At 35.1% G+C, this 16,494-nt stretch overlaps 1 protein-coding gene across 2 annotated transcripts in view; it reads left to right on the plus strand.

Moving 5' to 3' along the window:
• Positions 1-15,883, plus strand: part of CAPZA2 (capping actin protein of muscle Z-line subunit alpha 2) — a 31,734-nt gene extending 15,851 nt beyond the window's left edge. For both annotated transcript variants that reach the window (XM_053942199.1, XM_053942198.1), the window contains 7 exons: positions 291-354; positions 916-1,122; positions 2,267-2,346; positions 5,152-5,230; positions 8,723-8,794; positions 11,343-11,405; positions 12,279-15,883. In XM_053942199.1, the coding sequence (XP_053798174.1) occupies positions 291-354; positions 916-1,122; positions 2,267-2,346; positions 5,152-5,230; positions 8,723-8,794; positions 11,343-11,405; positions 12,279-12,419 (706 nt within the window). In that variant the 3' untranslated portion in view covers positions 12,420-15,883. The remainder of the gene's footprint in view (positions 1-290; positions 355-915; positions 1,123-2,266; positions 2,347-5,151; positions 5,231-8,722; positions 8,795-11,342; positions 11,406-12,278) is intronic.
• Positions 15,884-16,494: the final 611 nt, after the last annotated feature.

Raw genomic sequence — 16,494 nt, forward strand, 5'->3', positions numbered from 1 at the left:
AATTTAAACTTTATCTGTTCCTCCAGTTTCTGTGGGTTTTTGTAAAGCTTATGTGTTTGTCTACATCAGGTTACTTCTGAATGTAAATTTTTGTGTAATGACAATTGGAATCTGTAGTACAAGCACTGAGTGAACCAAAGTGATTCCAAGAATTTTGGCCTTCTACATAAAGCATTAATATAATTTTTAATGCATCATTGCCCAGATTATTACCTATTATTTATATCCCTTTACTGCTACTAAGGAAGATTGTGCTTGATGAGGCTTTTGTTGATTTTTTTCTCTTGTAGTGCATTTGCACAGTACAACTTGGACCAGTTTACTCCTGTAAAAATTGACGGTTACGACGAACAGGTATGAATACAGTGAAATACACTCTTCCTTAAACTGTTAAAGATGTTCTGGTATTGGAACAGTTCTTGGCAAGAAAATTGAAAGAAAAGCATCTGCCCTACCAAAAGGTAGAGGTTGTGCCCCTTCAATAGTACTAGTACTAGTCCCATAAGTAAATCACTCAAGGGTATCTAAAGAACTTGAAATTTTAGTCTGCAGTGTTGGCTGAATTCAGTGTTTTGTAGCTGTAAAAACAATTTGCTCCATCGTTAGTACTAGAAGACATTAATTTCTGTCTTGCATTGTTTGTTGCAATAAGACAGTAAGATTCAAGATTTCTTTTTCTGAGGAAGTGTATCATATTCACTTTCTCTTCTCTTGCTGTATGCATATTTTGTTTAAAATGTAAGACTTTGGGTGTGATTAAGCTTCCATTAAATACAGGATATAGTTAGATTTGGCATGGCATTTTTTTGTTTTTTACTGAATAACAAATGTTATTAACTAATGGTTTAATAAATTTTATATAATATAAATATATATATGAATAAAATAAATTTTAACTTAAATTTTATACTACAGGTTTTGATAACAGAACATGGTGATTTGGGAAATGGAAAATTTCTGGATCCCAAGAACAAGATTTCTTTTAAATTTGATCACTTAAGAAAGGAAGCTACTGATCCTAGACCCCATGAAGTTGAAAATGCCATAGAGTCGTGGAGAAATTCAGTTGAAACAGCAATGAAAGCATATGTGAAGGAACATTATCCAAATGGTGTCTGCACAGTAAGTGCTAAATTACATAACCACTGTACCATGATAGAGAGGTAAAATTTTAAAAGGGAGCTATTTGTAAACCAGAAAGACAGACAGCATTGACTGTAAAGAATTTATTCCTGTTGGGGGTTCATGAGTAATGCAGGAAAGCTTTAGAAATTTAATGTTTTAGCTATTGGATTATTAGTGGGTGGTTATTGCAGGTCATACTGCAGATTTACCTCTGTATTTGAGCTTTTTTATTTAAATTTCTTAATGCATTTAGACATTTTGTGCACTGCTGCAGGTTGATCCTGTTGATCTTGGCTGTCTGGCTGGTTAGAAGGGGAGAAGAATTCCGTAAAATAGAAATGTCTACCTTGACTTGGTTTCCTGACAAAACTGTCTTAGTAAAGCAAACTGATTTTGCTCCATCATATCCCCTTTATATCCAAGTGCTGTATTCTTATCACCAGAATTGGTGGTTCTGATAACTTCTTAAAATAAGAACTCTTACTCTGTTCTAAAATAGTATTTGCTTGCTGTTACAAGCCCTATGACTATTTAAATCTCAGCACTCTGATCTATTGATAGCTGTTCTGTGCTTTATGTGACAGAAAAATTAACTAGTGGGGGGGAAAAAGTAAATCAGCTGCTGAATTAACAAGTTGAATTGGATTTCCAGGCAGTCAGATGAGTTTCTGTTCCTGTAAAGGAAACCAGATTGAATGTTCGATAATTTTTAGTATCATTTGATTTGGGGGCATAAAGCAGAAAAGAGGACCAAACCCACCCTTTTTGCTATTCTGTACAGGTTTAAATTGTCATATAGTTGGTAGAATCGCTGGTGTTTGAAACCGAGCTGGTAATAAATATATATTGTCTCAGTAGTCACTGTTATAGGCTTAGAATTCCTGTAGTGGTAAAAAAAGTTCACAATATATAAAATTTAGTTAAGATGATTGGCCATCAGGTTTTTAAATCTCAGATATTTTCTGCATTGTAATAAATACTGTTGTTTCATGTACAGAATATTATGTATAACCATAATGATTATAAAATGAAATTTTAGTTTATGTAACAATAGTAGAACAAAATATCTAAGCAGTTTGAGCAAGGTCTACTCAAACTTTGACTGTTCTGGTTTTTGCTTCTTTCTTTTTTCTTAATTAAGGTGTATGGTAAAACGATTGATGGACAGCAAACCATTATTGCATGCATAGAGAGCCATCAGTTTCAAGCAAAAAATTTTTGGTAAGTTGCTGTATGGATCCACAGACAGTAAAATACAGCAAACTGAGTAAGTGCCGTTACACTGATAATCCTTAGTTCAGAGAAGTAGGTGGATGTGTATTTTGATTGGGACCATTCTTCTCTCTTCACCCCACTCCCAAGTTTTTCTGCCAAAACTGTAGAAATCTCTTCCTCTGTGGTAAGTAAAATGGCAGACTGTGTATCTGCATCTCCTTCACAGAACTTTGGAAAATTCCATATTAAGCATATGATGTACGTGATTAATTTTCCTGTTTATCACACTGACGCCAATACTCATGGCTGTCTTCCCTAAAACAGTTGCTTTGGCTAGTTTGCTTCCTTTGTGACTGACAGAATAAGAACAGCTCCTTCTAGTTTGAATTTCTCAGAGAAAGAATGTGACTAAAAATCACATTGCAGTGGGACTTAAGTGATCAGTTTTGGGGTTAGGCAGATAAAGGTGATTTTGGATTAAATAAAATCTTACAAACTGCAGCTTTCTTTTCTTTTTTCCTGGACTTGGTTGAATGATGTTTTCCACAGTCTGAAGTGAACTTTGGATAGCTCCATACAGGAAACTGGCCAGAGTTGACATAAAACATCACAATATCAGAAATAGGTTAAGGATGTTATATCCTAAAGATAGCTTATATATGCAGTTGTCAGAAGAAAGGTATTTCATTATTTGGCTTGCTATTTTGCATCTGCTTGCAATTTATATTAGTAATCCCACAGTAATGAATGGAAGTACAGAAACCTCTGGGTTTTGATTCTGAAGGTGGATATTACATTTCTGTTGTAATTTCAGCATGGGTATGTATCAGTTATTTGCCCAGTACACTGATTTTTATTGAATTTGCATAGCTAATAAATATTTTTTCTTACTGAGTTAAACTTGACTAGTTAAGTCTGCACGTTTTACATCAATATTAGAAGTAACCTGAAATAATACTGGTTTTCTTTTTAGTTTGGAAGTATGAATGAATTTTGATATTCCAAATAATTAATTTTGTAGTCTTTCAAGAAGAGGAACAGATATGCAGCAACCTTTTATAGATGGAGAAAATCTTTCTTGAAAGTTTTCTTTAATAAAAGTCATGATTGGGCATCTATGGGTAAATATTGAATATGTTTTTAAGAGTTTTTCAGGGGTAATCAGACTCTAATGCTTGCTCTTAGCAAGTTGTAATAAATGCATATTGCTTTGGGAGATTTAGAGATGGAGGAATGAATTCCAATTTAAGCAGATTCCTCAGTTATCCAGCTATATGGCTGGATATCCAGCCCAAGCCACAGCCAATACTTATTCCCAAGGTGTTCCAGCTTTTTAGGCATTTGCAAGTGTGTCATCCTGCTATGGGAGTAAGTTTGTTGGGTGATAGAAAACCATATATAACAAAGAAAAATACTTTGTGGTTATTTGAAGTACTATCAATGTAGTAGGATAGATGTCTTATTAAAGAAAGAAGAGGAAAGTTAATCTCTTACAAAACATTCTAAGTCAGCCAAGCTAAATAAAGAAATGGTGTTGTTTTTACCTTAGAGCATTTCCTACAGAAAAATCCTTCTAAACTTGATTTTTTTATTTTTTTAATAGCAACGTAAGGACAAAAACGATAGCCCAGAGTGGAAACAACTGTGGCCATGTTAACTTCAAGGGACCACAGAGTGGCTGAGAAGCAAACAAATTTGTTAGCTAGCCTTTGAATCCCTGGCATTCAAAAACTAGAATTGTATCCGAGGTATAATCCAGCACGTAAGCTTTCTCATAATCAGTGGGTCAGTCTATAAGGCTGCTAAGTGTCACTAAGTTGGGCAACCCTTTCAGTTTTCTTAGCAATGCCAACAAGCTTCTGAATTGTCTTAGTCTATATATTTTCAGTGATAATTTGGCTATTGTCTGAAATAATAACCAATGGTTTTATAGTTGAGTTACCATTGTTACTATCTGTGTCATTATATAGATTCGTTAGTAGCTCTTAATTTTAATATTTTATGTCTTTCTTTCCCCTTGCTGAATGCAGTGGAATCTACACCTAACATTAGCAGCATTGGAACACCTAGTATCAGCTTTCTTTCCTTCTTTAAATGCAAACACAAGACAAATCATGGACTGCTGCAGTGCTTTCTTAATTCAGCTCTATAGTACTAACCTTCTAATCCACTAATCTCATAGCTAGATAAGAAGATGTCTAATTTACAGGAAAGAAATCAGGTGAAACTACTCCCCATACTGTTTTCCAGGTGTTTGAAACTCCCTTTAGGCATTTTGGCAAGGATTCTGAATTTGTGGAAGGAAACTGCAAGGAAATAGTTGTCCTGGCAGGGAAGTGCTAGAAGAGCTAAAGACCTAGTTACAGTTAAATACTGCAGAAAGTCTTGTTACTTTAATGTTCCTTTGATTCAAGCTTTTGATAGCTTTAGCTGAAGTGTGACTTTGGCTGGTCTAGCAAAACATCCAGGTCTTAGAAACAAAATACTGACTGTGTGTGCCTAACTAATACTACAAGAGAGAAAAAACATTGGAGGCTTTAGGTATTTTCAGAAGTTAAGTCTTCCTGTTAAAAGGTCCTTAATAATAAACCTCCTTGGTCCACATCGAAAACTGAGGTTAAATATTTTGGGAAACAGTTCTGTTCTGTTCATGATTGATTATGATACTGAATCTTTAGGGGAAGATTTCCTGCATGTGTAGTTGCACTGCAAATTTCATTCTCTGGTTTCCTTTGACTATCAGTTGTATGTTGGGATTTTTTTCATAACCAATGGGGTGACATCCAGTTTCTGTTTTACTGTTTTTTTAAGGAATGGCCGTTGGAGGTCAGAATGGAAGTTTACAATCACCCCTTCAACCACTCAAGTGGCTGGCATCTTGAAAATTCAGGTATGCTTATCTCAAACTGTGTCCTGAGCCATAAAGTCTCCAGTCATTATCAAGGGAGACTCAGGCCAGTGTGTCAAGTATGTTAAGGGAAAATGGGGACACAATAAGCAAGGCAGCAATGCTCATTCACTTAAGTGTTAGTGACTTAATTTGCATATTTATCTAATCCTTAAAAACATGAAATATGTGTTTAATGTAACGATTCAGAGGACTTAGGAAGGTGTATTCACCTCAGCTAGGCATGTATTTCTTCGGTTTCCTGTTGAATTCACAGTGAGACAAGCCCTTCCTGAGGGTAGGCCTGTTCTGAAGTAGAATATTTTTTCGTCTTAACTGATAGTGGGGTTTTTTTAAATGTTATTATATTGTTCAGAAAGGTGGAAACCTTTTGTTTCACCAATTCCACTATTAGAAATTTTTTGAATCTGTGTATTTTTCATTCAGAATTTGGCTTTTCTGTTGGCTTTAGAGCATTCAGAAAGGAGGAATTCCAAGCAGGCAGAAGTTCTGAGACCAAAGGAAGTCTGACTGTCATGTGGTAGGCAGGAAGACTCTACTTCCTGGATTGGTTCCCTGGAATGTGTACACGTCCATTGCAGCAGTTTATTGAAACAGTCCTGGAATCAGGGACTAGAAACAGTGCAGTCTGACTTTCTGTGTAGTACCTTGTTTTGTTTTTTTTTTAACATGACAGAGTCAAGTTTCTTTTTCTTGCTGCTTTTGTGCCCCCATGAGTTTTGCTTGTCCTTACTGCTCAGTGATGACTGCAGAAGGAAGATGCAAAGGAATGTTTTTCTAGCCTGAGGCTAGGATGTTATTTTAGGATGTGATAGCTGTGTTTAGATTCACGCAAGCAAGGGGACCCTGAATTTGTTTTCCCATGCTGGTGCCAACATTTGGAATGATAGTCAAAATGTGAACACCCATTATTATGTTGTCAGATCACAACAGTCATGGTAAGCAACACTTTAAGTAACTTCTAGGCTTTTTAAGACTTTATCACTTAAATCCAACTTGCAGCATGCACTTTTGGTTAATGTCTTAAGAGGTTTTCCAGAACAAGGAAGCAGGTGTCCACCTAACTCTTGGAAAGGTTAGGGGAGCAGCCAAAATAATAGTCTGAACGAGGAATTCATTCAGGTTCAGCATTTCCATTTGGGCATCAGATGATTTTGTCTTTTTGTACTATTTCACATAATTAATCAAGTCGTTACTTATATTCATTAAAGTCTGTGTTCTGGAGAGTGATGAAAAGTTCTACTTTCTTGCTTGTGTAGTAACTACTTGTTTCACCAAGGAATTTTGAACTCAGTTTTAAATTTTTAGAAATGGTGTACAATTTCTTCAGTGTATGTGGGAATGCTCTGTCTTCACCTCACAAAACAAACAAACAAAAAAAGCACTTTAATTTTTTCTATTTAAGGAGCAAAATATTTTTCTAGAAAGTGAAGCCTCTACAGCATTAGTATAATTTTAGAGTACTAAAATTTCAGTGTTGTTTGCAACATCTTTGACAGCAATACACTATTGCACTATTTCTGATAAGACCTTTCATTAATAAAAGTTAGGAGAAATTGCAGCATCACCTGCTATCTTCAGATATCTCCAGTTTTTTAAGATCACTTCCACAGTTTCTTCCTTTTTTTGTAAATTTGGTTAATTCTGATGTAGGAGATTCTCAATTGTCGCAATCTCTTCTGTTTAATTTTCTTTAATTACATGTAAGTGGAAAAGCAAAGGCAGAGCCTTTTACTCAAACTAAGTCCCTGTGGCATTTAACATGCTCCAACTGTGCATGGAAAACAATGATAAGTGTACTGGTTACTACTTTTATCTTTTAGATAATTTGTTATTCTCATCCCTCCTTAGTTAACCTTTCCAAGAGGTTCTGTTCATAAACATCCTCCTTCTTGTAGTCTTCTGAACCCAGACCTAGCATTCTAGAAGGATGTCAGCAGTGAGGTATAGTACAGAACAGTTACTTCTTGTATTTTGTTTAAGACACATCTCAGAATTAGATTTGACTCTCCATCTCTGCTAAACTTTCAGGTCTGAGTGTTAGCCGAGAATATGACTCAGTTACACAGATAAGATGTTTGTACTGGTGTTGGCCTCAGACCACAGGGGAGGTTTGGGCTCTCTGCAGTGAATCATGATGGACAAGGGGGAGCACTTAAATTTCTTTGGGTTCTGCTGCTTCATTGGGAGTTCTTAGAATTGTGCACTGAGTAAGCACTTCTTATCTTTTAGGAAATTAATTGAAAAAGACTGGCAGAGGTTTTACCCAGCAATGTTTGATTTGAAAAGAAACTTCTTTTGTGGTTAGGTTAATACCTTATGTTCCAAAACAAGTATTTGACAATAAGCAAAATAATCATTTAAGATGGATCATAGGAAATAATGTTTGATTCATATAGGAGACCTTTCCTTATGTGTGTCTTACTGTGTGTCTTGGTTTTTCTGTTATTTATAAAGTTCAGGGTCTTTTGCATACATGATCATAATGCATAGGAAATTATGCTATTTTGTATTAATCTCAAAACTGTGTTATGTTGTCTAATAAGGTGAGACACAAATGTCTTCATTTTTCTCATAACATCAGCTATGTTGACTATCATGACTTTATCAAACTTGTAAAAAATCTTCAAAGCTGCTTGTTTAAATGTCAATGACCTGCATAGCTTGTGTATCAATTATTGTTAATGATCACATGTTGTTCTATATAGGCTTCCTGATTTTTAAGTTTTCCAACAGTTTTATTAGGAACTAAGTCTTCATATCTGCCCCAACTGTATTAAAAAGTACTAAAGTTAGCTTGGATAGAGATTTAGTGTTCTGCAAAATAATCAAGGAAGCTGTCCTGTAGATACAGCATTTCAAGCATAAATAATTTCATTCTGCTTTGCTATCTAACATTGGGAACTGCTTTGTCTAGATAAATACCAGCATTTGTTATGAGACATATCTAATAGAGGGAAATATCAAACCCAGACAGAGCTAGAAAGAGAAGCTTAACATTGCACTGTCCCTAGAAAACAGGGACACCCTAGAAAACAGGGACAATTTGGGGAAGCAGAAAATCTTCCCAGTATCCTGATATCTTCCCAAAACTATTAGAATTTTAACTATATCTTCACCATTGAGAATGGTCTAGTCTGTTAATTTCAAGAGTTTCTAGTAAGGTCACATAAATAAGGTGTTGTTATCTTCATGATGTTAACCAAAACCTAAACTTCTTTGCTTGAAATACTGCTTAAGGCATGTCAACTCAAATTATGTTTCCAGACTAGCCTCTTCACTATTTCCGCTCAAAACCAGTAAATTCTACATTGTTTTGGTTTTCTATTTGCTTTTGTTCTGTAACATTCTGTATGTGGTTTTGACTGATTTGTATGGGTCTCTTACTATGATAAATAACACAACACTTTGATTTTCCTGCATGTTGTTGATTTGTAAAACTTGATATGAGGTTCTTTGTTTAATTTTCTGTAGGTTCACTATTATGAAGATGGTAATGTTCAGCTGGTGAGCCATAAAGACATACAAGATTCTCTAACAGTGTCTGTAAGTGACCTTTAAGGGCCTTAGTGGGTATATTGAAGTGACTTTTTAATTTAAAAATAAAAGCAAGAAAAGCTCAGTTTTGAAAAGTTTGTTCTTCTACATGTATGGAAATTAATGTTCAAATTTACAGATATTTTATATGTAACATTTACTACTTCTACCTAACATGTAGCTAGCGTTTAAAAAAAAAGTTTAAAAAAAGAATGTATGCTTGCATGTGGCTTATATAAGCTACATTAACTTTGACTTTAAAGCTTTCATTAGCTTGTTGTCAGTCTTTCTGCACTTCTGTTGTATATAAACGTCAGTCTGCAGAAGGACCTATAGAATTAATTTTGCAATGACCTGTAGAATTAATTTTTGAATATGAAGGAGATTTGAGTTAAAACAACTGACTTTAGTAGTACAATCTAGGAGATGGCCTCCTTTGCTCACTGGAAGATCAGTATGCTAAAATAGTAAACAAATGGTACCAGTTGAGAAGCAGTAGTGGGTATTCTCTCTTCATTTTCTCTGTCTGTAACTGGTGCTGTCAGTGTCTTGCTGTGTACAAAAAGCCCTTTCAGAGATGGTTCAACTTGAGAATCATAACACACTTCTTATTTAAAGCATAATTTTTTTCAACTTCTTGCCAAATGGATTATTATAGTAATGGGGAGTAAACAATAAAAATAAAAATTGTTTGGAAATAGTACCAGATGTGTCTTTTAAGGATTGATAATGTTCATAAACAGTTACTACTTCTGAAATGTCTATAATGGCGTTTGTAAATGGCAAGATTTTCTGTTGGAGTGCTTTTTAATAAAATTTAAGACAGTGAGGTTAAGCTGACAAAGAGAAATTGTAAAAGTGAACAGTAGAAGTATTTTAATGATAATGACTAGCAGTGGCCAATTTGGCTCAATAGCTCAATTCATCAATAAAGAGCATTGTTTGTTAATATAAAGCAAGGCTTGTTGGCTTTTTAGTTGCAATAGCACCAGAAAAAATGGGGGAATGTGGTGCCAACTGATAACACTTCTGGAGCTGTAGATATAAAATTACTTCTGACTCCCTGGAGCAAAGGGATCTATTTAGTGTTTCATTCAAATAAGAGTTGCTTCAGGGAAGGTTATGTGGATGCAGTTCTCCTGTCAATAGGTTTTGCCTCACTTACTGCTGGGAAGAAACTTAATCCTGTTTTGCAATTCGGTGAAGCAGCAGCAGACCGATGAGTAGGAGAACATCTTTAACATAACTTAGCTAAAACAAAAGCAAGTATGCTGGTGGTTACCAATTTTTAACCTTGGCTGTGAGCTTCATAGAGGGCAGAGGCTGTACAAGATCATATTTCACACAGAAGTAATGGTAGGTAGATTAAAAGGACCCTCAATGACTTCTCTTTTTTGTTGTTTGTAAGAGAACCCATTTAAAAACAACAGAAATAAATGACTGAAAAGTTGTCTTGTTGCTAGAGCTGTGAATAATTCTACTGAAGGTTATTTTCTTATCCCTTGTTTTCCTCTGAGACAAATAAGACGCCATACCTCTGAATTTTTCCTTTCATTAACAGAGTCTTTGAGAGCATTTTCTCAGTTCACTGAAAAGTCAAAAACTTTTCATTTGTTCATCTGCTTTCTCTCTGCCTCTTCCTGCAGTTTCCAAGAGCACTTTCACAGCTGTTAGGTGCAGTTTCACTGAAACTTGGAACCAGTTATGTTTGATGTTGTCAGAGTTTTCTCCAAGTCTTTGCTTTTGCAGGAATGAGGGATTACATGGGACAACAACGCTTCTAACTTTCAACAGCTTCTGCAAAAGCACTCTTAGGAATGTCTCCAATGCTAATTGGAAGTTGGGAAATTCATGAACCCTCACTTCCTGCTGGAGGCTTCAGCACTTCAGCAAATACACCTCCAGATTGACTGATGGGGCATATTTTATCTTTAATAAAAAAACACACTTGCATCCTTAAACAGTTTCTTTTCTGACCTCATCCTTATCAGTCTTGATGAAATTTGCACCCTCATTTTTGCAAGATGTATTTGGGGATGATTTTGGAATACCAGATACATAAAGTCTGGTGTTTTCCTCAGCTTAGTCTCCAGATTCAGAATGTTTAGTGGTAAACAAATCTGTTTTGGTTTCTTGGTTTCTTCTTCTATATTCTACTATAACTTGTGGGTTAGATGCTCTTGACGTTTTCTTGAATTTGTACTGGAAATGTAGCATTGATAATGTTGTTATCCATACTTCGCATGTTTTTAGAGACTTGAGTGGGCACTGTAATTTTTCCAAATGCTGTTCTGTATGTCTTTTTTCACACCATAGAATTCTTAATCAAAATATGTTAACGACCATCTTGGCATTCCTTATACTTGTTGCACTTTGATTTTATTTTTATAACATCATCATCATATGGGATATGCCTTTTGGATGAATGCTCAGTTTTGGTTTAGCCACTGAATGGTCAAGTGTTCTCATCGAGTCTACCTGACATGACTCATAACTATAGGAAAAGCACAATCCAACTGGTCCTACATCAGACCTAATTCAAATGTTTTTTTCCTAGAATGAAGCCCAGACAGCGAAGGAATTTATAAAAATTGTGGAGGCTGCAGAAAATGAATATCAGGTATGTTGAAACAAATACTGTATTCTTACTCATATTTATAGCATTACCATATACTTAACCAAAGCTAGTATTCTATAACGAGCAAGGTAATGCAGTTCCGTATAAATAGATTACATGTTGCTAATTCTGTCTTGCATTTTCACACCTTCTGGTGATTGTGCTCACCTGCCTAACATTACAACAGAACTAATCTTTTGAGGGCAGAAAAGTTCTTGCATGCTTAAGTGTCAGCAATTCTAATGTTATAAAGCATTAGTGCATTCCCTAAGTGGAATTTTTGTACAGATACTGTTCAGAGGCTACTCTGATATTAGCTTTGCTAAATATGACTATAGGCATTACCTCTTTCAATTAGTAATTTCAAAGTTAGAAAAGTGTGACTGTTGTAGATACCCTCTGCAGACGTGGGATACATGTTCATCGGGCCTTGAATATAAGGTAAATTTCAGACACTGTGTTGTCAGTTTGAAAGAAATACTCTTTAATAAAAAGTTTTGAAGTATCTATAGTATGCATTATATTCAAGTTCAAGTAATGTTGTTGACTGACTTCAGCATCCCCACAGGAAAAACAGTGGAAGACTTTTCTGTCTGGAATTAATGTCTGATCAGCACTTTGTTCATGCTGCTGATTAACCACACTGTGGCTTGCTGAAACACCTTGGCTATGGCCAGGTTTATTATATGTCTCACTAATTTTTTTCACGTAGTCTCAATCTATATCTAGCAGCTTTTCTTCATTAAATACTATTTCAATTCAGCATGTTTTTATTAAGCCCATTTAGGAAGTAGCAGGCCACTGAGTCATAGAATGTTTGTGGCATCCTAGTTGTGTTTTTCATGTCTCTGTTTTGTATGACTTTGTGTTTGACAGACTGCTATCAGTGAGAACTATCAGACTATGTCGGACACTACTTTCAAGGCCTTACGTCGACAGTTGCCAGTTACCCGCACCAAGATTGACTGGAACAAGATCCTTAGCTATAAAATTGGAAAAGAGATGCAGAGTGCTTAAAGTGAACATTGCATGACTGGATCATTTTAGTGTCCTTGTATACAAATAAAAATTATTACAAAAAAATATTTGGAACTGTCAAATCACCCAGTCAGCATGGGCTTTTGCCATTGAAAATCACTGTAAGTAGTTTGGTTAGAGCACAAAGCTTAGCTAATTGACTTCTTTTCTTTTTCCTTCCTTTCAGAGGGTTGCAACTTCACTATAGCTGAATATCTTCATTTAGAGTTTCCGTTGTACCTTTATTTTTTTATAATGAAGAGACCATGCCTTTAGTTTTCAATTACACATTAAGAACAGTTGGAAAAAATATTTTTGCATATGATAACCCTTCCTCTTGCTTTCATGTGAAATGGACAACTTGCAAAATTTGCTGGATTCCTTGTGGAGATCAGTAACATGCATTTCTAGGTCAAAGTCAAAGTGGAGTTTGCCATAGATGCTGTTTTTGAAATCATCAGTCCTTTCATTGTATGTAAAATTGGGAAAAGCATTTTCTGTGTCATTTAAACTTAGAAGACATACTTGCTAGCCCCATGGTAGTTAATTTTTTTTTTTTTTAAAGAAAAGGCCAAGGTCTAAAGCTGTTTAAAGGTTTTGAAACTAAATAAAAGTACTTACTCCAGAAATGCATTTAATGCTTTGTTCTGACAATTATGAGTTCAAACTCCATCTGCCTTCCAGGTTTTTTTATCGTAAAGCTACAAATGTATTATAACAAGGCATATTGTAATATATATAATCTTGTACTCATTACTATGTCTGTTTATTTTTTCTTGGATTGAAATGTACTAAAAATCAATGTGACATTAAAACGCAAATTTTCTATTTATTTGAGTATCAGATTGCTTCCTGATATAGCCTATTTTTGGTGTTTCTAAATGTTTTCAAAATTCTGCTTGGAACAACCACAAACTTGTATATTTAGGGATTGTAACATCATTATTGTTTTCATCTGCATTAAAAAAAATTCTGCATACGGAAGTCTACTTTAAACCGGTGTATTTTAGCTTCATATTGGCTACAGAAGATAGAAGAGATTCCAAGACCAAAAATGAATACATTTGTTTGGAGAATTCTTTCTCACTATCTCATATTGAAAATGGATGTCAGTTATCTAAAAACACAGACTTTGTTACAAATGCTGTATAACACTTCCATGAAATGCATAGATTTCATTTTTAATTGGATAAAAACTTGTTTTACAATATGCTACCTACTTAAATGCTCATAAATTAAAATTAAACAGCTTTTTTATTTTTTAGAAGGCAGGTGTTTATACACACTCCTAAACCAGTAAAGCTTACACAAATGTTTTATGTCTTTGTTTACAGCATGACCTAATGACCTAAAACTTTCAAGTTACAGCATAGCAAGAGAGTCTAGACTTGTACTGAGTATAAAAGTGTACATATGAAGTAATTTGTTGTTTGAATTTTAATAGCAATATCCCAGTATTCTGTTCTTCAGTGCTCTCTTACACAGAGGTATAGAAGTTCCTGAAACTGCTGCTACTTTACAGTACTAAACTGTATAGTAGATGAATTTGTTCTACCACAGTCTTCCTGGATAGTTGCCCTCTTGATTGTCTTTATAGTTCAGCTCCTGAACCATGTTATTCTTTTCAAATTGGCTCATGAAACCTGCATGTGAGATAATAACAAATGCTGAGTCACTGTCAAGTCAGTCTGTCAGTCTTAATCAAGATCTAAATACAAACACTATTGAAGAATTTCTTCCAACATATTTAAGAACAAGGTAAAAAAAGGCAGTGAATGGACAGTTAGGGGAATTGTTAATGGGCAACATTGTGCAAATAACTTTTCTAGCTGTTTAGAATGTTGCAAATTACCAGAATCAGCACTGACTAAAAGTCAGAATGCTATTTTTCTTACCTGAAATAAAGAGCTAGTTTTAAATATATTGCAAATAAAGAGGTATTTTACTGTGAAGTACTCTATTACTGTATTTCCCTCTCTGTTTGTTCAGTCCTGTGATAGTCTTAATTTTTTATCTTGAAAGAATTGCTTCCTTCAGGTTCAATTCTACCAGTTATAACATCTTTACCACTTATAACATAAGTAAATCTGTGTTCCTTATGTTTTTTCTTGTGTTAATTTTTAGCCTGTGAGACAACTTTACACCCTGAATATCAAATTTATTAAGTTATAGCTTCAATAAAGCCATTTGTAAGTAAATCAACTATTCTGTTACATTTTCAAAATGGTGTGCTATATCATATTCAGGGGTAATGACTCCTCAGATGAAGCTGACCTGCCTATCAGCTGAAGCACATGGCACAATTGGAGTTCTTGGTTTCTAGCAAAGGATGTCAGTTTTTGGATGTCACTTGCACTTTTTTTTTTTTTTTTTTTTTTGTTTCTATCCCTACCACTTCTAAATTGGAGAATTTTAGAGCTTGCTTGGTAGGTTTTAGGGTATATTCTGTAGGTAAAGCACTTTTCTCTGAGAATTTTTGCTGTGGCAATTGTCTTAATGTGAACTACTATTTGTTTATATTCTATTTTTAAATATAAAGACAAGCTTTGTATTGTTGAATCTTGATGTAATAGACATTATGGCTTGTAAAATGGACTTGTAAAATGCTTGTGTTTTTGAAGTGTATTACATCTTATGTATCTTAGTACCCCTTTATATTAAGGACTTTTAACTTCTGCAAGTAAGCAGCTGGTTTTTTGCAAACATCTGCAACAGGAGTGGTAGTTCTGCTTTCAGGTTCTCCTGAGCAGCCTGGTTTTGTATGTCTGTCTTAAAATTCACACTGTGGGTAGAATGAAACTTTAAAATCATTGTAATTTTGATTACATCACTACTGCTGCTTACTGCTCTACATGCTGATAACAATTCTGCCATCTGGTTCCACTGGGAACATTGCAACACAGTTCATTAGGAAATGGTGATTCAGCCAGGGCTAAAAGCATTGTGTGAGGCTGAACATCCTGACAGATATGTTCTCTTTAGGAGACGTCTCCAGACATTTCTGTGGCAGCAATGTAGTTTGCGCAGTTTGGAAATCCCTCTCTCATCCCCTCATCTCACAGACTGGTTTGGCTGTCAAAGCCATTTTGGTGCTCTTGAGTTCACTTCCTTTTTGAGAACTCAGAACTGGGACCTGGGCTCTGGGTGTGCACCAGGTGCCTTCCAGCTCTGAATGGTGACCTGAATCCATAGCAGTTGAAACCATCACCTACCTACCCACAACTACCTGTGCTGAGGATGTCTGGAGCTTCAGACAAAAGTGGGTCTCACATTTCCAGACTGTAAATACTGTAGGTATAGAAGTTTCATCAACTGTTCAGTTCTGTGGATTCACTCCTATAATATTGAATTACTTGCTGACACAGACATAGCTTCTGCTGCATTTGTTGACTGGAAAGACTGAAACTGTTCTTCATCTGATACAATTGTAAACTAGGTTTAGATTAAACTTAGTTTGTTCATAACCTTGAAGTGTCAATTTTTGTGTGACAGTGTCAACTCTGAACTTTTTTTTTTTTTTTTTTTAAGGGGAAGATTTGCATCAAATTTTAACCAAAAAGGTCAATTTTTTTTCTTCTACAGCTAAAAGAAAGGAACTGTGAATATGCACTTTATTCCTTCTGTGAAAATGAATGTTTAATACTTGGTAGGTTCCCTTATTAGCAATATTTTCCTCTGCTACTGTGACTTTCTTACCTGTAACAGGTATTGCCCAGCATGATGTTAGTCATGTGCTCATCAGAAAAAAGGGTCGGAGTGATAATCATTGTCTTAAAGGATACATTTAGACTTTGCTGTGCATCTTTTCTTTGCAAATCAGTAAAGTTGTGCAGGGGAAAATCTGTCAGGTTTGTTCCTCTTCAGTCAAGAGGAGTATGTAGGGACTTTTTTGTCTGACTAGCTGCAGTTTGAAATAACATCAGATCAGAAACAACTTCTAGCTTATGGGTTGTAAATATACCTACTAAAGTAGGTATATTGTAGTTGGTTGGATGGTTTGGGAGGATACCGCCATATGTCCATAATGATTTGTAGTAATTTCAGTTTTGCCTTTAAATGTGCTTAATAATTTTCA

This window comes from Vidua chalybeata, chromosome 5 (assembly GCF_026979565.1).
Source record: "Vidua chalybeata isolate OUT-0048 chromosome 5, bVidCha1 merged haplotype, whole genome shotgun sequence".
Taxonomy (NCBI): Eukaryota; Metazoa; Chordata; class Aves; order Passeriformes; family Viduidae; genus Vidua; species Vidua chalybeata.